The following is a 20,347-nucleotide window of genomic DNA, read 5'->3' as shown; positions in this document are numbered from 1 at the left end:
CCACATGCAGGGCTGGATTTACGCCCTAGGCGCCATTTCAGCGCCCCCCCCCCCCTCCGCCTATAGCTGACTTCTGTATTTTCCATAAAAAAATTAAACTTTTAACCCACTTTTAACTTTTAGGTGCCCCGAGGCACGTGCCTACTGTGCCTAATTGGAAATCCGGCCCTGGCCACGTGCGGCGGGGCGTTCCCTACCTTTCCCCTGGCTCTGAGCGGCGAGGCGGAGCGATCTCCCTCGGATCCAGGCCCGAATCCTGCGCCCCGACATCCCCAGCTCCACATTCTCCTGTGGGAGAGGACAGGAAGGGTCCCTCAGCCCCAGCACACACAGCTGCATCCGGGGCGCTGGGAGAACACCGGGCACCCAGAGGGAGAACCACCAAGTGCGAACAGCGGTGCGAACAGCTCCCCCAACCCTCATGAGCCCAGAGTTTCTCTATGGCCCATGCAGCTCTCAGCTTCACTACCAGTGAGGGGAGTGGTTAGTGCCAGCAACGGGGGAGCGCTATGGGAACTGAGTGGAGGCCCCCCTCTGGCTGTCTAGATTCTTATACTGCACCCATCACCATGGTGTCTGGGCATTGCTCTTAGACCGTCACTGCATCCCACCAGGCCCTGCCGGTGAAAGGCTCTGGCTCCCCCCAGCCCTCAGCCATGGTGTTGGCTATGGCGTTGTATGTGACCCCCCTTTTCCCTCCCTGGTGCCAATCGTCTGTAAACAGCAATGACCCTGAAATCAGTGCCAGGACCCCCAAGGGTGGGCCTGAGGGACCCACTGACCAGCCGCCCACAAAGAGAATTAGCAGTAAAGTGAGAGACTAGAATCCCCCATCCGTCGGGGGCAATGAGCCCACCCTACCTCGCCCATGGTGCCCACTTCCTAGCGCTCCCCTTCCGCGTCCTCTTGTCCTCTCCTAGCAGTTATGACCATTTCTGTTCCAAACCACCGGCCCCAGCTGGGAGCCTTATCTGGGCTCTTGCTTTACTGTAATTTCCCAGCTATAGCTCGCTGCTGCTGCTGGCTTTGTGCAGAAGGGGAAAGAGAGACTGAAGAAGAGGGATCCTTTGCGCAGCAACCCCCACACACACACACCCTACCAGCACCCACAAGCTCTTGAGGTGCCCCCTGCGTTTTCTGCTGTGAGCTGGAGCACACGTCTTTCTAGACTCCCAGCGAGGACACGTGTTTTAACCACCAACGAATATCTTTAATCAGAGAATCTCATCTTGCTTATTGACCATGAATGAATCCAGCCTCAAAGCCTGCCCATCCTTTGAGGCTGAGATCAGTATCTTCACTTTGTAGCGGGGGAAACTGAGGCACAGCACGCTGAAGTGACTTGCGTGTGGCCACAAAGTGAGTTAGTGGCAGACCTGGGAACGGCAGAAATTCTGCCAGCCAAACCTGTGACCTTCCACCTCACTTGGCAACACTCCCTCACATAGCTGGGAATAGATCCTAGGAGTCCTGGTTCCTAGTCACCTGCTCTCACTAGATTATACTCCATCCAGCATGCAGGCCCCCAGCCAGAGCAAAAAGGAGCAGTAAAGTCAGCCTATAATAAATTCCATTTTAAGCAATGAGTTAATTTAACTCTGTGAGTTTTTCCTAGGAAGCTAATAAGATTTTAGCTAATCCTGCAAAATCTCACATTTGTTCCCTGCTGGGGACCAGATTGGAACCTAAATGTTAACATTTGTGCAGTGCCTTTCACTGCGAAAAATCCCAGTCTGCGTCACAGGTTGTATACAGAACAAGTGAGGATGCAGCCACCTCTGGGGAGGTGGGGTGAAAAGTAGCGATGGGGAGAGAATAGCTTGGCGAAGAACGCAGGAGCAAACCCCTCTGATTAGGAAAAGCACCAAGAGCGTCCATGGGGGAGGAGCTGGATTTTCTTTCTTTCTTTCTTTCTTTCTTTCTTTCTTTCTTTCTTTCTTTCTTTCTTTCTTTCTTTCTTTCTTTAAAGTCAGCCAGCTGGTTTTAGTAGGCAGCTGATAAAAGGCACTGGGAAGGCTGTGGGGTCCATAAGGTGGTCTCTTTAGCTGTGGGTCTCAGGTTGGTTTCCCTGTCATGCCTCCTCCTTGTATGTTAACCCTGCAGCCATCAGGTGGGGAGAGATTGGTTCCATTCCTGGCCCCATCACTGACTTTCTGATGTGGATCTTGGGCAAATCTCTTCCCCTACGCCTTTGTGCCTCAGTTTCCCAATTTTTAAACTGGGGCTGAGGGTATTTACCTGCCTGCCTAGCAAGGGACTGTGGTCGTTAACTGTCTGTGAGTACCAGCCCTGGCTTTTATAGAGGCCAATTCGCACAGACTTGTAGGGCTAGGAACTCGGGGTTAATGACCCAATGATTTGTGACTGCCTGTTCCCAGGCTAGGGTCCCTGTCCGAACATCCCACCCACCCACGCTACAAGTGTCACCTCATCTCTGCTTCCCTGTGGGCTTGAAGCCCCCTGGCAGACGTCTGACACTGTCAGGAAAGTCCACCAGAGTGCCGTAGAGCAACATACGGTTCTCTGCTCTGCAAGGAGACAGCTGCCTCCACTCCCAGCTCAGCAGAGCAAGAGGCCAAACAGGGCCTGCACCCAGGTGTCCTACCTAAGGGCCCAGGGCGCTGGCGGGAAGGCCGGTAGGAGCTTGTCTGTGCAGGCAGCAGAGCTTTCTTGGGGGCCAGTCTCAGACTGGAACAAACTCCCGTGGGAGCCAAGAGCCATCCCAGATCTCCCCGCCTTCGGCTCCCGGTGCAGCGGGCACTCCTCTGTGAGCTGCACTCGCTGATCTCTGCACAGAGCAGCATGGACGTTCCCCACCCAAAGCCTGCCCAAACAAGCCATGCCAGGCCCAAGCCACCCCCAGGCAGCGGGGAAGAGCGAAGGAACTACATGGGACGGATGTTAGCCGTGTCGCTTCATGCACAGGTGGAGGGTGCTCAGGTACCGGTGATGGGGGCAGGATAAGAACCTGACTAGATTAGCCAGCCTGATGCTAAGGGAGAAGAGGGGTGTATAGGTCCTTTCAGAGGGGGGTGGAAAGTCCCTGAGAATCAGGCATGGGGAGGTGGAGTAAAAAGTTCCTCGGTGGTCAGCATGACATGAGCTGGGGCAGGGCTCAGCTCAGTTCCCAGGTGGGCCGGCGTCCGCATCCCAGTCCTTGTCACCCGCCTACTGGAGAGTCTCAGTAGAGAGGTCAAGGTTCAAATGAGCCCAGGGCAGGGCCTGGAGGAAGTTCTGTGGATAATTAAGGCCCCCCCAGTCTCCAGGGAGCCTTTAGTTTCACCAGGGCTAACTTAATATTTGGGAGGAGGAATTTCAGAGCCAGGGTTGCCACTTGGAGCCGGACTCTTGCATGGAGTTAATTTGCAGAACGGGGTTTGTCAGACTGGATCAGACCAGGGTCTGGTTAATTCAGTATCCCGGCTCCAACAGGGCCCAACATCAAAAGTGAGAACCCCCCCCCAGTGGTCACTTATGGAATAACCCCCATCAGTTAGAGCAGGGGTCCTCAAACTGGGGGTCTGGACCCTCAGAGGGTTGCAAGGTTATTACACGGGGGGGTCGCGAGCTGTTAGCCTCCACCCCAAACCCCGCTTTGCCTCCAGCATTTATAATGGTGTTAAATATATAAAAATGTGTTTTTAATTTATAAGGGGGGGTCGCACTCAGAGGCTTGCAATGTGAAAGGGGTCGCCAGTAAAAAAAAGTTTGAGAACCAATCAGTTAGAGGCTGTCTTGGACCCTGAAGCCAGCAGGTTTATTTCCCATTCAAAGTTTCCTCCTGGTTATTTTTACTCCTTTCTGTTCTAATGCTGGATATACTTGTTCTCTATGTAAATGCCCAGTCCCTTTTTTAAATCCTGCTAAGCTCATTGATATCATGTGGCAGGGAGTCCCACCGGCTAATCATACTTCATCTGAAAAAGTATTTCCTTAAATCAGTTTTAAATTTGCTGCCTTCTAATTTCACTGACTGTCCAATTACCCCGACCAAACATCACATGCTCTAAAAAGCAGTGCCATGTGCATCCGAGCGGTGCTGGCATTCAGTCGGGATTCAAACAGGCTGAAATGAGAGGAAATCTATGACTCTCTCCCTGTCCCCAAGTCCTGCCCAAGGAGAAGAGACCTGGCTGGACCAGTAGATGGGGGCACAATCAGGACTGAGGCTGGATTGGAGCAGTGATGATGAATGAGGATGTTTCCTACAATCCCCAGAAGGGGGCAGGGGTCACCCCAAATTGATCTGAATGGGGTTCCTCCATCACTACAGTCCTCCTCCCCCAAGGGCCCCAGTGGTTTGGATTGACAAGAGACATTTTACTCTCCCAAGACTCCCAGGTGAATGGTCCCGCTGGCAAAGCAGCAGTGAGATCTGGGTTGCTTTGGAGGCTGGTGCCTGCCAGCCTGCTCTGTCCAGCAGGGAAAGTCAGTCCTGGCATCCCGAGGAAAGAAAAAGCCGTTTATAGCTGTACAATTACAGCGCTGGCTTGGCTGCTGCCGCCTCCCATCCCCGCGCACCACAGAGGCTGAGCTTAGGTTTCCAGGAACAGAAAACTGCTTTCCAGGAATGTTCAGGATAGCAGCATTTTCAGGCGCCTTGGCAAGCCCGGCCACCCGGGGAAAAACCCGACAGGACACAGCAGCATGGAGCGCCAATCCCCCGGGGCCGGGAGCAGCCGTGGGCCAGGCCTGGCGAGCAGGGGCTGCAGTGCATCAGACCGAGGCTGTTCTTTCGCCTCCCTTCCCCGCCCCATCTCACTCCCGCTAAGGGGCCTGCGAGACGGGGCCACATGGGCTTCTTAGCCCGAGTCCGCCGGCTCCCAGAGCAGCCATGTTCGGCTGGCTTTGCGTTGTATTGTCCCCCGTCATGCCCAGGAGCAGGGGCTCTGTGGGTTTGTCTACACTGGAAAAAGAGGGGTGTTCTTAACACTGGTTAAAATAGCAGAGCAGACGCTGTCAGCTCAGGTTAAAGCCCGGAGGGCAGCCTGGGGTTGAACAAGCTGCTAATCCCGATTCAAATCTCCAATGCCACATCCTCACTGCTGCTTTAACCTGAGATAACCCCCCCCCCCTGTTTCTGCCGGGTAGACACCCCCTCCACGTGGGTCTGGTGGCAGCAATCGCGCAGTCCCCCTGGTCATCAGAAATCCGGCTGGACCATGCGGGGACCGGGGGGAGCTGGGGCTTGGTAATGTGGGGCCTGCCGCCGGCTTTGGCCCCCGTGGTCGGTGTGGCTTGTGGGAATGGGCTCTGGGCTGCTCTCTGGACCGGGCCTAGGACGGCTGCTTTTTGATGCCCGGAGGGGAGGGCGCAGGGCCATCAGAGACCATGGACAAGGGCGCCGGGTGAGGAGGATGGCAGCAGCCTGCTGCCGCAGTGGAGTGAGTTGGCAGCGAGGGTCGATGCCATAGGTGGGCACGGGGCAGGAGAGAGAAAAGGAGCCTGGGTTACCGGCTTCGGCTCCGCGGTTGATCTGCTGCCCTGGGCAGCTCTGAGAAGCCCCTGACAGAGGTCAGTAAATCAGCAGCACAATGTGCCGTTACCACCGGCCCTGCCAGGCGGAGGGCAGGCCTGGCCAGAGCCTCCCCGGGATGTCTGTACTCCACAGGCCCCCTCTGGACCCTGTGCAGACCCACTCCCACGCATCTCTGGGTCCCAGCTCCTACAGCCTGGGGCCCCATGTTCCTGGGCCAAACAAGAGCAGGCCACAGCACTCCCGCTAGCAGCCAGGACAACAACCCTATGCCTAGCCGTTCCCCTCAGCACCATGCACGCCTGTTGCCCCTCCTCCATGCACTGAACCCCCATCCGTGTACACACACCCGTGAGTTCTGCCCCAGAGTGCGAGGGACTCCAGGCGTCTGCCCAAAGCCGCAGCCGTGTGGGACCACTGGGCGAGACGGCCAGACGGCCAGAGGCGACAACCCTGGAGGGGCCAGACAGCGGATCCCATGGCAGGCAGCAGAGGGAGCGGCAAGGAGGAGGGGATGCAGAGAGGCTGGAAGGAGGCCAGGGGGCTGGGAGCTGGGCTGACGTTATGCCTGGGACACCTGCGTCTGAATTCTGGGAGCTCATGAAGGAGCGGCCTCTTGTGATGGGAGGTGGGGCTAAATTCAAGGGGCTCCCGCCGCCTTCGGAGGGGCAGGGAGCTGGAGAAGGTTTGAGATTTGGTTCTGAGGTGGGGATTGTTGCTATGCTGAATCTGGGCTTGCATCCTGGTGTGCCAGCACCGCTGGTGGCTGCTAACTAGTCTCCACACGGACCTGCTGAGGCTGCGTCGTGCCTTGCCGTGGAGATCCTGCTCCCGCTGGACTCCATGGAGAAGGGAGGAGAGGGTGCTACTGATGACACCAGGAACTGGCTGGAGCTGTGAGAGCCCTGCTGATGTAGTGCTGGAACTGCTGTGGTGTGGGCAGGCCCGTGCACACACGCACTTAGTCTATGGCCCCATCGAGCACAGAGAAGATTTGCCCAACGCAGGTGTCCGAGGTGGGATTAGAACTCCTGGCTCCCAGTCCAGGGCTCAGCCCACACCTCTGCACCTACACGTGCCAGTCGCTGTGTGGGTGCATAAGGATGTACACAAGTGTGTACATATTTGCATGCATACATACACGCACACACATTAGTGCATGCGTGCACCTCCACACGGGCACATGCATCCGTGCACACACCCAGGCACACATATTTGTGCATGTATGCACAGCCATGTGCACATACAAAAGATTTACACGCTGGCTTACACGCTGGCAGGGCTGGGTCCCCAGGCCGGCAGGCAGCAGGCCCAGGAGCTCCCAAGGCTGTCCTTTGCGCTGCCCCTGTGGTGTTGTGAGTGTCTAGGAGCAGGTGGGACTCTGCGCTGCAGAGAGGAGATGGCCCCTTGGGGAGGGAGCAATTACCTTGCGGTGGGAGGTCAGGCTGAGTGTCCTATTCTGCTCAGGGTACGCCTGCGCCTTCCCTGGGGGGCTCCACTTGCCGAGACAGGCGCAGCAGAAGACCACCCCCACGGCCTTCTTCCAGTGGACCAGCCTGCTGTCTTGTATAACCCGATTCATCTCTCCCGGAGCCAATGCTCTTCCGTGGCTTCCACCCGACGCCTTCCCAGGGTTCCCCCACCCCGTTCCTGCAGCTCTTGGGCTAAATCCCAGTGCCCTCCACGTGGCTTTCACAGGCTGCCTCCCCCCTCCTTTCCTCTTCCCCTCTTTAATTGGCAAACGGCCCCATTAACAAGGGCGGGCTCCGGGGGCCCAAGCTTTACTGCCATCCGCCCAGCTCCAGTCCCAGTTCCGAAATGACTCAGCTGGCAGCCGAGCGGGCAGCTCCCTTCCAGCCCTGCACACACGCAGCCGCAGCGAGGGCCCCGTACACTTCACACTTGTGTGATGACAGGGCTGGATGTTTCAAATAGTGACAAGACCGGCACTGAGCCGGGACCTCCCCCCGCTCCGGCTCGCCGGCCTCCGCACCTGCCTGCCCCTGGGCTCCCTTCCTTCTCCCTTCTCAACCAGAATAAAGGAGAAGCCAGTTGTTCTGTTGCATGCTGGAATTCCCATGTGCTGACGTGTGGAGCAGCACTTACCCCCGGATCCGCAGACTCCACCTGGTGCCAAGCCATGTCATGAGCTATTTCTGTCCGCCGGAGGGTGAAGGGAGGCAGGACGTAAGCACTCAGGTATTCCTCGCTGGCAGGAAACCCTGGACTCTGCCGCAGACTGGAAGTGGCACATTGAAGAGCAGTGGGGGCAGGGAGGCACCATAGGGCACCCTGCTGCTTGCATGTGGGGCTACCAATCAGTGTCAGCCTGGTTTTTCCAGCACCCTGGACCCAAGGGCCTCCTGGCACCTTCAGCCTGCTGCCGAACATATTGGCTGCCAGCGCTGCCTCCCTGCCTTCTACAGAGCGCTGTGGCAAGGAAAGGGTTAATGGCATCACCACTACTCTCCTCTGGTACCTCACCCTGCCTTGCATGGGGCTTTCATTTATACCAAGGGCAGCTGCACTCCAGTGGGGTGGCCCCCTCCAGCCATTGTGCTGACACAGGGTGCGGGGGAGCTGGGGTAAGCTCGGGGGGTGCTCACTGGTTTATACCTTGGCTTTGCAGGACGCTGATCCTGGCTCAGGACAGACCCAGGGACCAGCGGATCAAGGTCTCACGTAGGGTTGATCTAAACCCTGGAGATCATGGTGAAACCCAAGTGCAGTGGGCCCGCAGCATAGCTCATTCCCCTCGCTCTCGGGGAGGGGCGAGGCATCCCTTGACACTTCCCGTCCCTCCACCTGCTCAAGTGAGGTGTAGAATCTGGGGCCTGGGCCTGGGAGCATGGGGGGGACTGCGGGGTACAGCAGCACCCTCTGGTTTCAAGTAAGAGTAGCAACTGAATGCGGGGCTCCCGCCATGTACAGGGGTTAGGGTTTTGTTCAGTGGCTTTCAGCAGCCGCACCATACAAATTGTTCCAGCCCCGTCCCTGACAAGCTCTGCTGCCTCTGGTGCCATGGGTGAGAAACACCAGGGCCACTGATTTGCTGTTTTCTCTCCTCTGGCTTTATAATCTCAGAGCTGGATCTGCAATTCCAGGTGCCACCACAGATTTACCAACCTGCAGGGCGAGAGAGGGGTGGATTCTCCATTCCATGGCACTTCCAATTCCACACTGGATGCCTTTCTGGAAGGTGTTTAGCCAAATGATTGGGCTCAGTTTAGGGGTAACTGGGTGAAATTCTCTGGCCTCTCTTATGCCGGGGTCAGACGAGATGATCAAACGGTCCCTTCTGGCTTTCAGATCTATGCACCTAGGGACAATGTCACTGTCTCCACACCCTGTATGGGTGTGGAGACCATCTGCACAGAGCAGGGTATCTTCGGCCTGTTGTAACACAACTCCACCTACTCCAGAGGCAAACGGCAGGCCAGCGGAGGCAGCCTGTGGCTTGAAGAATCTGCCCCTGGCCGCTGGTTTTAAAAGTTTAGTTGGATTCCTCCTTACCTTCCGCCTTTTGCATCGTGCACAATTGCTATTTGAGGCAGCTTCGTCCCACACCCAGCAGAACCTATGTTTAGTGCAAAATAAATCTGGCCTCGATGCTGCCTTGCTGTGGAGATTTCACGCACCCACAGAACAGGAGGCATTAGGGTGAGAGAGAGGTGAGTGTGACGGGGATCCCCGGGATGCAGCCTGGGACCGTGGGTCCTCTATGTCCCCTTAATGCTTCAGCCTGGGCTGTTTTTCACAATGCTTTGCTAGTGACAGCAGCAAACCCCGTCAGGTGCTGGGATCACTCAGAACAACCGCATGTGGAGCTCCACACCCAGCTAGATGGCATGAATGCTGCCAGAGCCACTCATGAAACACACAGAGAAAGGCACCAGCCAAATCCCCCCAGCTCCCAGCCTTGTATCTCAGGAATATACTGTCCTGCACTGCTCAAGACGAGCAGTGCAAATTTATTAATTGGTTCACCACTTCATCAATGGAAAGTGGATATACACCAGCCTTCGCAAAACCTCAGCAGGTTTGCCACACACTTCATACAAACTCACTGGTAAAGATAAATAGTACAAGAAGTTTATTGCCCCCCCAAAAGGTAGATTTTAAGTGATTATATGGGATAGGCAAAAAGTCAGAGTTAGTTGCCAAAATAAATAAAATATAAGCACACGCAGTCTAAACTCTCAACCCTATTAAACTGGGCAACATCTAGATTAAGCAGTTTTTCTCACCCACTGGATATTGCAGTCCTTAATATACAGGTTTGTCCCTTAAACCTGGGCCAGTCTCCTCTGTTGGAGTCTTCAGTCTTCTCAGTATCTTTGTGGCTTGCAGCACGGGGGGGGGGGGGGGGGGGGGGGGGGGCAGGAGAAAGGTCCAGCATGTGGCCAGTGCCAATGTGTTCTGTTTTATGATCTTAGTTCACGTGCTGGGAGAACACAAGTTCGGGCACATCTTGTGGGCCTTGCTTGTGGGCCAGGCAAGGTTGAGGAATTCCACTGGTGTGGCCTTATGCAGGTGAGTCATTGCATTGTAGCTCCCTTGCTGGACAATGGCTGGTGATTTCTGTTCAGCGGGTTACCTCCCTTGTCATTGTCTCTGGAGAGCTAGTATCTGGGTACCTCCCAAACCCACAGCATATTTTAGTGAAAACCACACAGGACATTCTCATAACCTCATGAATTGATGATATACATATTTAGATGGAACAATAGGTTTCAGCCGATCGTAACCTTTCCCCTGATACCTCACACAGCCTGCTTTATATACAAGATCACAATTATATATAAATGAGGACTAGGGGGGTTACAGGGCACTCCCCGTGGTATAGAATGTCACAGTAAGAGAATCCAGATGTGCTCAGATGGCAGGCCTGGTGGGCATTTCAAACTCAGCCTTTATTCCACAACAAACTTTGTACTGTAGATAGGGAGAGGTCGCCAGCCTTTGGCAAACACCAGCAGATTTCACAAGCAAGGAGTACCTGGCTGGGCTCCTCCCACTGCATTCAGGGGAAACTGAAACTTAAGCTCTTTGCAGGGAAGAACTGGGAACCAGGACTTGTCCCAGCGCCAGTGGGGCTGGGCTTTGCAGTACGTTGCTTCCTGTGCAGCTCGGACAGCTGTTGTCTTGAGGAAGTGCAACCCTGCTGGAGTGCTGGCAGATCCAGTTGTGGGGAAACACCACCGCTAAATTCCCATCAGTGCAGCTGAAGCAGCAGAGGGAAGGAGGGCAGTGGCTCTGCCATGGAGGCTCCTCAGAGGCACCCAGTGGCGCAGAGTGGTGGCAAAGAAATGGAAGACGTGGTCTGTAACTTCCTGGAAGCTCAGGAGGGTGTGGAAAAGCTCCGTTGCTCCTACAAGAAAAGGATCCAAGCTACTCAGAGTGACCTGCAGTCCCTTCAGGAGGAGGTGATGGAGGACTTCCGGAAGATGCACAGCTTCCTGTATGCTGAGGAGCGATCTGTGATGGCCAAGATTGGCCAAGAAGAGAAGCAGGTACTCAGCGGCCTGGAGGCCAGGGTGACGGAGATCACCAAGAGGGCAGCTTGTGTTCTGGAGCTAATGGATTACCTGAGTGAGGTGGAGGACCATGATGGGCACCTAATGGGTATGGCTGATAGCCAGGTGGATCATCTAAAGACAGAACTGACCAGGCACCGCAAGGAGCTGAGACACTTTAGGCCCACGGTCCTCTCCAGCCCTTCTCTGACGTACGTGGTTTGCAGAAGGATGCTGGGGTATGTGATGCGGTCTGCACTGGAGTGCCTCACCCTGGACCCTAAGACAGCCCATTCGCACCTGCAGCTGTCTGAGGACCTGAAATCGGCAAAACTGGGACCCTGCGCCCAGGCTGTCCTGGAGAGCCCCCAGCGCTTTGAGCCATGTCTTTATGTCCTCTGCTCTCAGGATTTCCACTCAGGCAGGCACTACTGGGAGGTGAGCGTTGGGGGCAAAAGCAACTGGGTGATTGGGGTAGCCAGCCACTGTGTCAACCGCAAGGCAACGGAAGATCTCAACCCTGAAAATGGGTACTGGGCCCTTCGGAAGATATCAGGCAACCGTTACTATGCCCTGTCCTCACCCCCAGCCCTCCTGACCCTGGATTCCAGCCCCACGAAGGTGGCCATTTGCCTGGACTATGAGAGCGGCAGGGTTGGGTTTTATGACGCCGAGTGCATGGCAGAGATCTGCACCCTCAGGGGCAACTTCCAGGAGCCGTTGCACCCTTTCTTCTGCCCCGGCCTGGTGCTGACTGAGCAGGACTATGAGCCTCTCCGAGTGTGCAATTAGAGCAGGGAGAGGGAGAGCTGGCAAAGAGACCTCTGCCACCCTGGTTCCCTAAGCAAATGGGGGGTCTGGATTGGCTGAGAAGTAACTATGAAGTGAAGGTATCAAATCACTGAAAGGAAAGAGGAGAAATAAACTAAGTGCAGCTCTGTGACATCTGGGAGTGTTTCATTTGTGTGGGGTTTGGGCTGTGAGTAGGATCCCTGCGTCATCTGCAGTGATGTCCCATAGCCCCCTGTCCCCAATCTCTGTCCTGATGTGACAAATGAGCTTGTGGTGGTATCGCTGACCTGACAGATTCCAGGATCCTGAATCAGGCCCCCAAAGATGATGAGATTGGCTTAAAAAGCACGAGATTTAAAACAAAACAACTTTGGGCATTGTTTAATCTCTCTTCCAGCAGCGTGGCCTTTAGGGGCCATGTTTAGCTGCTCTCCACAGCCACGAGGGCTAGAAACATACTCTTTTTTTTTTTAACTGAAAACTGAGATTCTCGCAGTATCAGTTGACTCTAGGAGCTGGGGCTTGAAGAAAAACCACCAAATACTGTAAAATCGCAACTAATGGCCAGGCTAATGTCATTGCTGGAGGTAGCAAAATATTTCCTGGGGCTTGTATGCATTAGGGAAATTCAGATGGATGTCCTGAGGTGGACGCACTCACGCCAGTGCACGTCCCTACCGGAGGGGCTACAAGTGGGTGAAAGTTTGTCATGGAAAAAATGGTTCTTGGAAAGACGGGACAATTTGGTATGGTTGCCAACTTTCTAATCGCACAAAACCGAACACCCTAGCCCCGCCCCTTCCCCAAGGCCTCGCCCCCTTCACCGCCTCTTCCCTGAGGCCCCGCCCCCTACTCACTACATTCCCCCTCCCTCAGTGGCTCGTTCTCCCCCACCCTCACTGGCTTTCACTGGGCTAGGGCAGGGGGTTGGGGTGCGGGAGGGGGTGAGGGCTCTGGCTGGGGGTGCGGGCTGTGGGGTGGGGCTGGGGAGGAGAGGTTGGGGGTGCAGGAGGGGGCTCCAGGCTGGAGCAGGGGGTTGGGGTGAGGGCTCTGGCTGGGGGTGCGGGCTGTGGGGTGGGGCTGGGGAGGAGGGGTTGGGGGTGCAGGAGGGGGCTCTGGGCTGGAGCAGGGGGTTGGGGTGCAGGAGGGGTGAGGGCTCTGGCTGGGGGTGCGGGCTGTGGGGTGGAGCTGGGGAGGAGGGGTTGGGGGTGCAGGAGGGGGCTCTAAGGTGGAGCAGGGGGTTGGGGTGCAGGAGGGGGTGAGGACTCTGGCTGGGGGTGCGGGCTCTGGGGAGGAGGGGTTGGGGGTGCAGGAGGGGGCTCTAGGGTGGAGCAGGGGGTTGGGGTGCAGGAGGGGTGAGGGCTCTGGCTGGGGGTGCGGGCTGTGGGGTGGGGCTGGGGAGGAGGGGTTGGGGGTGCAGGAGGGGGCTCTAGGGTGGAACAGGGGGTTGGGGTACGGGAGGGGGTGAGGGCTCTGGCTGGGGGTGCGGGCTGTGGGGTGGGGCTGGGGAGGAGGGGTTGGGGTGCAGGAGGGGGCTCTAGGGTGGAGCAGGGGGTTGGGGTGCAGGAGGGGGTGAGGGCTCTGGCTGGGGGTGCGGGCTGTGGGGTGGGGCTGGGGAGGAGGGGTTGGGGGTGCAGGAGGGGGCTCTAGGGTGGAGCAGGGGGTTGGGGTGCAGGAGGGGTGAGGGCTCTGGCTGGGGGTGCGGGCTGTGGGGTGGGGCTGGGGAGGAGGGGTTGGGGGTGCAGGAGGGGGCTCTAGGGTGGAGCAGGGGGTTGGGGTGCAGGAGGGGGTGAGGGCTCTGGCTGGGGGTGCGGGCTGTGGGGTGGGGCTGGGGAGGAGGGGTTGGGGGTGCAGGAGGGGGCTCTAGGGTGGAGCAGGGGGTTGGGGTGCAGGAGGGGTGAGGGCTCTGGCTGGGGGTGCGGGCTGTGGGGTGGGGCTGGGGAGGAGGGGTTGGGGGTGCAGGAGGGGGCTCTAGGGTGGAGCAGGGGGTTGGGGTGCAGGAGGGGGTGAGGGCTCTGGCTGGGGGTGCGGGCTGTGGGGTGGGGCTGGGGAGGAGGGGCTGGGGGTGCAGGAGGGGGCTCTAGGGTGGAGCAGGGGGTTGGGGGTGCAGGAGGGGGTGAGGGCTCTGGCTGGGGGTGCGGGCTGTGGGGTGGGGCTGGGGAGGAGGGGTTGGGGGTGCAGGAGGGGGCTCTAGGGTGGAGCAGGGGGTTGGGGGTGCAGGAGGGGGTGAGGGCTCTGGCTGGGGGTGCGGGCTGTGGGGTGGGGCTGGGGAGGAGGGGTTGGGGGTGCAGGAGGAGGTTCCAGGCTGGGGGGTGGGGCCGAGGGATTGGGAACGTGGGCGGGGGCTGTGGGCTGAGGCAAGGGGTTGGGGTGGGGAGGGGTCTCCCCAAAACAAACAAGAGACAGATGTGTCTAGGCGGGAGGGGGGAGTCAGTCCGGGGGGGGCGCCCCTGGGCGTGGGGATCAGACCCCGCGGGCCCCCTGCGGGGGCGGGGCGAGCCCCGGGGGGGGGGAAGCTCGCCCCGCCCCGCAGGCGCGCGTCGCGACGGCTGCAGTTCCCCGCCCCGCCTCCAGGGGCCGCTAGAGCGCGGGGCCGGCGGAGGGAGAGGCGGATCCCGGAAGCGCCCCCTGCACGTGACCAGGGAACCCGGAAGCGCTGCGCGGGGAGGAGCCGGGGCCGCTGGCTGTGGGGCTGCGATGAGCGAAGGGTCGGAGCCGGCGGCGCCCGCCGGGGTCCGCATCGTGGTGGAGTATTGGTGAGAGCCCGGCCCCGGCCGGGGGGTACGGGGCGTTAGGGGGGCTCTAGGGGGGGTGTTTGTTGTGGGGTCTAGGCCGGGTGCTCTGGGTGGTGGGGATCCTAGGGGGGCTGTTGGGAGCAGTGGGGGCTGTGTGGGCTCTAGGGGGCTGTTGGGAGCAGTGGGGGGCTGTTGGGAGCAGTGGGGGGCTGTTGGGAGCGTTGGGGGCTGTGTGGGCTCTAGGGGGGCTGTTGGGAGCAGTGGGGGGCTGTTGGGAGCGTTGGGGGCTGTGTGGGCTCTAGGGGGGCTGTTGGGAGCAGTGGGGGGCTGTTGGGAGCAGTGGGGGGCTGTTGGGAGCAGTGGGGGGCTGTGTGGGCTCTAGGGGGCTGTTGGGAGCAGTGGGGGGCTGTGTGGGCTCTAGGGGGCTGTGTGGGCTCTAGGGGGCTGTTGGGAGCAGTGGGGGGCTGTGTGGGCTCTAGGGGGGCTGTGTGGGCTCTAGGGGGGCTGTTGGGAGCGTTGGGGGGCTGTTGGGAGCAGTGGGGGCTGTGTGGGCTCTAGGGGGCTGTTGGGAGCGTTGGGGGCTGTGTGGGCTCTAGGGGGCTGTTGGGAGCGTTGGGGGGCTGTGTGGGCTCTAGGGGGCTGTTGGGAGCGTTGGGGGCTGTGTGGGCTCTAGGGGGCTGTTGGGAGCGTTGGGGGCTGTGTGGGCTCTAGGGGGCTGTTGGGAGCGTTGGGGGCTGTTGGGAGCAGTGGGGGGCTGTGTGGGAGCAGTGGGGGGCTGTTGGGAGCAGTGGGGGGCTGTGTGGGCTCTAGGGGGCTGTTGGGAGCAGTGGGGGGCTGTTGGGAGCAGTGGGGGCTGTGTGGGCTCTAGTGGGCTGTTGGGAGCGTTGGGGGCTGTGTGGGCTCTAGGGGGCTGTTGGGAGCAGTTGGGGGCTGTGTGGGCTCTAGGGGGGCTGTTGGGAGCAGTGGGAGGCTGTGTGGGCTCTAGGGGGGCTGTTGGGAGCAGTGGGAGGCTGTGTGGGCTCTAGGGGGGCTGTTGGGAGCAGTGGGGGGCTGTGTGGGCTCTAGGGGGGCTGTTGGGAGCAGTGGGGGGCTGTGTGGGCTCTAGGGGGGCTGTTGGGAGCGTTGGGGGGCTGTGTGGGCTCTAGGGGGCTGTTGGGAGCAGTGGGGGGCTGTTGGGAGCAGTGGGGGCTGTTGGGGGCTGTGTGGGCTCTAGGGGGCTGTTGGGAGCTGTGTGGGCTCTAGGGGGCTGTTGGGAGCAGTGGGGGCTGTGTGGGCTCTAGGGGGCTGTTGGGAGCGTTGGGGGCTGTGTGGGCTCTAGGGGGGCTGTTGGGAGCGTTGGGGGCTGTGTGGGCTCTAGGGGGGCTGTTGGGAGCGTTGGGGGCTGTGTGGGCTCTAGGGGGGCTGTTGGGAGCGTTGGGGGCTGTGTGGGCTCTAGGGGGGCTGTTGGGAGCGTTGGGGGCTGTGTGGGCTCTAGGGGGGCTGTTGGGAGCGTTGGGGGCTGTGTGGGCTCTAGGGGGGCTGTTGGGAGCGTTGGGGGCTGTGTGGGCTCTAGGGGGCTGTGTGGGCTCTAGGGGGCTGTTGGGAGCAGTGGGGGGCTGTTGGGAGCGTTGGGGGCTGTGTGGGCTCTAGGGGGCTGTTGGGAGCAGTGGGGGGCTGTTGGGAGCGTTGGGGGCTGTGTGGGCTCTAGGGGGCTGTTGGGAGCAGTGGGGGCTGTGTGGGGTCTAGTGGGCTGTGTGGGAGCGTTGGGGGCTGTGTGGGCTCTAGGGGGCTGTTGGGAGCAGTGGGGGCTGTGTGGGCTCTAGGGGGCTGTTGGGAGCGTTGGGGGGCTGTGTGGGCTCTAGGGGGCTGTTGAGAGCATTCGGGGCTGTGTGGGCTCTAGGGGGCTGTTGGGAGCAGTGGGGGGCTGTTGGGAGCGTTGGGGGCTGTGTGGGCTCTAGGGGGCTGTTGGGAGCGTTGGGGGCTGTGTGGGCTCTAGGGGGCTGTTGGGGGCTGCAGAGGGGATCTTGTCATGGAGGGAATATGGTGAGGGAGTGTTTAGTGGTGGGCTAAATTAGGCAGATGGGAGTTATTGGCAGTTCACAGAGAGGGGACTGTAGTGTAATGGATGCATAGGGGGATGTGGGGTTCAGTGGGAATATGATGGGGTGATGGTCTTTGGGGGATGCCCCATATCCATTCCAACCTCTTTGCATGTTGCTCTGCCGTTCAGCTCCCACTAGATCTCTGCTCTGCATAGCAATGGCACTGAAATTCCTCTTCCCCCGTGTTAGCCTCTCAGCATCTCCAGTCGCATCTCCAAAGCTTTACCCTGTGTGTGTCTTTTCCGACCATCTGTTTTTCTTCCTTTCTTATCAGTGAGCCCTGTGGGTTTGAGTCCACATACCTGGAATTGGCAAGTGCAGTGAAAGAAGAGTACCCAGATATAGAAATTGAATCCAGGCTCGGGGGGAAAGGTAGGATTTTCCACCAAACTTTCGTAAGTACTTAGGTGCTACCATGCCAACCTTGCAGCCTCAAAGCTTTGTCCTCTAAAGGGCACCTAGGTGACACGTCTTGTGTGTTGGCAAATAATTCAAGGGTGAAAGGGGTTAAAAGTAAGTGGGAGAAGAGAGGAGACAGCTTTGGTGCCATACACATGGTTTTCCTATTGGATATGTAACTCATTGGGCCAGGATCTGCTAACCACAAGAACTACCTCTTTCTGCAGCCAACTGAGAATATAGGAGTCAACAGGAATGCAGCGAGTGCTGGATCTCAGTTTGAAACCATCAGGAGCCTGGGTGGGGCAGGGCTTTTTTGATTGAGATTCATGGCTATGGAAAGCCCTTTCACCAGCGACCCGCTGGAATCTGCATCTTCTAGGGCCCTGGGCAGGACACAGCTCTGTGCATATGAAGAATCACCTTTGTGTTTGCTACACTACAGACCTGTCTTGTCTTATCACAAGGGACTCTGCACCACACATGCATACGACCCAGTCCAGTCTGTCCCTGCTTAGCACATTGTGTCTGATAAGGTCACTGCCTCAGACCAAGTGATGTGGGCAGTAATCTTAATGGGGGAGAGGATACTTAACATTATTCAGGTTGGTTCAGTTGTACGAGGATGTTGGGATATTATTGTACAAGGAAACTGATCCTTCACTGCAAATTTGAAGCTGTGTAATCGAATACAGCAGGATTCCTAGGTTCTGTATCTGAATGTCATGCCTTTTGGGTGACCAGGGTCAAGTCACGTGGCTTGTTTTCCTCTTCTGTAAAGCAAGGATAATAGTTCCTGACCTCATGGTGAGGTGTAGGACATTTTATGCAGCTCTTTGAGATCCTTGTATTAAAAGCACGTATTTTAAGATAGGCCTAGCATAGGCTTATAACATAGCTTCAGTTAGAGATGTTATTCCTTGTTTGCTGTCTGTATGCTTAAACTGACTGAATGCCCTGATCTTCAGCATTGAGTAAGTGATCCTGTGGGACTGATCAGTGAATTAAAAATGTAGTTTGGAAGTGTCTGTGGATTGTTACAGCTCGGTTGTGTTTACTGTTTTTAAGGTACCTTTGAAATTGAAATCAATGGGCAGCTTGTCTTCTCCAAACTAGAGAATGGTGGCTTTCCTTATGAGAAGGATGTAAGTATCCAGATCCCAGCTTGACCCTTGCATCAGCCTGTGTGGAATGTGCCTATAGGGACGCTCCTGTTACAACAACCCCCTTCTGACCGAGAAGCTTTCTATTTTTGGAAGTGACATGCTTTTCAAAGGCATTTCATCATCCTAGGGCTTTGCTACTCTCCTCACAGTGTATCAAGGCACGTTTCAAGCTGAAGGGCATGTTATTACAATCAGAACCCTGCTGCCTGTAACAAGAATTCAGACACCATCCTGAACTCTGCTTTAATGCCGCTTAAACCACAAACTGTTGCCTGCCTCTAATATTACTTAGCTTAGAAACGCTGGCCAGCGTTTTCAAAAACGAGTAGTGATTTTGGATGCCTGGCTTGAGACACCTTTTAAGGTATCTTGATTTTTCTGAAGGGGGGTGCATAGCATCTTCGGAAAGTCCGGCCCTTGAAACTCTTTCAGGCTGAGTTTCTGCGATCTTGGCCCATCCGTGTGGAGAGGGCTCAATTAATCTTCTCCATTAGAGACCTGTGGGAGAATCTTTGATGGAGGGATTAATGCCTTTCCATTCTGTCTCTTGTTCTCTAGCTCATTGAAGCAATAAGAAGAGCCAGAAATGGGGAACCGCTAGAAAAAATCACCAACAGCCGTCCCCCCTGTGTCATCCTGTAGCCCGGCAGCACCCTCCTCGTCACTACAGGCCTTCTGTTCTGATCACCTTCAACTCTGCCCATCCACTCTTAAATCTCATTACCTTGCTGCTTTGCTCCTCTCTGCCTTCTGGCTTAATTATCTTACTCTATGGCCAGGCAGCGTCATGTGTGGAAGAGACATCAAGGTAACCTGAATCGCTAACATTGCTGTACAAAGAGGCTTGTGGGGAATGGCATCACATCAGGTGACTTGGGACCAGGGATGGGTTAGCTGAGAGCTAACTTCCTGTTGGGTAGGAATGACTAAACTTTGGTACTACTTTGTGCATGCCATCTAACCCCAGACAGCCACCCAACCCCCAAGGAGGAGGAGAGCGTCCCAACGCCATCATTTTCTACCCCTCTTCCACTCCATAAATGTCCCTGTTTCTCCTATTTCTGTAGCACATACAAGGGCAACTAATTGGCTTGCTGCCACCTTCCTTTAAAATCCTGGTAGGTTGGGTGGAGTCTATGAGAGACCAGGAGTTCTAAGTGCACTGAGAAAGCTCTGCCTGGTTTGCTTAGCACTGTGGTGATATGGAAATGAGAGAGTCAGTGTTTTGGGGCAGAGAACTGACCACAGTGGTTATGAAGACCTGGTGATTTGGATCAGAAGGTTTTAGAGAAGAACTGAATTGTTCTTAAATGCTAAATAGTATTGTTAATCATTTAAAAAAAACCTTGTCACTGTTTAAAACAGTGCTAAAGCAGGATCAATTAGACATCAGTTTTTGGATAGTAAAATCCCTTTCTTATTTCCTCTCCTCCTGTGAGAACCATAATTAGAGACTGACTTCTAATTGCCCATCTGCTCCCTGCAGAAAACTTCCCCCCCCACCCCACCCCTCCTGTTTAACACCCAATTTTCACTTTCTATTGTCATGACTTTGCCCTTTGACACTGAATGCCAAGGGGGTGAATGAGCTAAAGGATAAAGTGCTAAGTGACTTAAGAGAATGCTGGTGTTAAAGATAAGGACCTGGCAGTGCCAATGAAATTCTGGCTACCCAGTGTCTAATTTATGCTTTAAGGGGGGGTAATTCTATTTATTATAGACTGTGTATTAAAAAAAATAGCCAGTAGTAAATAAAATCACAGTAAAACCTTGCTTCTTTTTAATTTGTCAGGGAGTATAAATGACCGGGGAGATTATCGCTGTGTTATAAGATAGGGATACAGTGCACTTGGCTATGAAAGCTTTGAAACTCTAGCTGTGGTGACAGTAGCGCTCAGGGTGAATATTGTTTATGGATTTCAGTCATCTGGAACTCTGGGTTGCCCAAAACGTGTTACTTGTGGGTTGCAACCCATTTGATTAGAAAGGTATGTACCTTTCGTTCAGAGAAAACAGTTACATTTGCGCTTGTGGGTGCCTTATGCTAGATGAATAATTAGCACTTGTGCGTTTCATCTGTGCATCTGCATTCAAGGCAGTCCCTTGGTCTTTTGCCTCAGGTTCTCTCTTCCTAAAATAAAGCTGTCTTCGCTGCCAACAAAAAGTGTGTGTTTGCGCATTG

The 20,347-nt window shown here is 56.5% G+C and overlaps 2 protein-coding genes across 4 annotated transcripts in view; one reads left to right on the top strand and one right to left on the bottom strand.

Annotated features, from left to right (window-relative positions):
* Positions 1-7,058, bottom strand: part of GRB7 (growth factor receptor bound protein 7) — a 49,210-nt gene extending 42,152 nt beyond the window's left edge. For 2 of the 3 annotated variants that reach the window (XM_054014354.1, XM_054014355.1), the window contains exons 1-2: positions 862-885; positions 198-288 (exon numbers count right to left, since the gene is read on the bottom strand). In XM_054014354.1, the coding sequence (XP_053870329.1) occupies positions 198-288; positions 862-870 (100 nt within the window). In that variant the 5' untranslated portion in view covers positions 871-885. Of the gene's footprint in view, positions 1-197; positions 289-861; positions 886-6,902 lie in introns of those variants that run through there. The other variant, XM_054014353.1, reaches the window with a different exon arrangement.
* A 7,372-nt stretch (positions 7,059-14,430) lies between these two features.
* Positions 14,431-19,937, top strand: MIEN1 (migration and invasion enhancer 1). Its single transcript, XM_054014176.1, has 4 exons — positions 14,431-14,540; positions 16,875-16,972; positions 18,068-18,144; positions 18,724-19,937. The coding sequence occupies exons 1-4, from the start codon at positions 14,482-14,484 to the stop codon at positions 18,805-18,807; spliced, it is 318 nt and encodes a 105-aa protein (XP_053870151.1). The 5' UTR covers positions 14,431-14,481; the 3' UTR covers positions 18,808-19,937.
* Positions 19,938-20,347: the final 410 nt, after the last annotated feature.

Source organism: Malaclemys terrapin, chromosome 25 (genome assembly GCF_027887155.1).
Source record: "Malaclemys terrapin pileata isolate rMalTer1 chromosome 25, rMalTer1.hap1, whole genome shotgun sequence".
Lineage (NCBI taxonomy): Eukaryota > Metazoa > Chordata > Testudines > Emydidae > Malaclemys > Malaclemys terrapin.
Note: the sequence above shows the minus strand (reverse complement) of the source record. Positions and strands in the feature narration are given on the sequence as shown.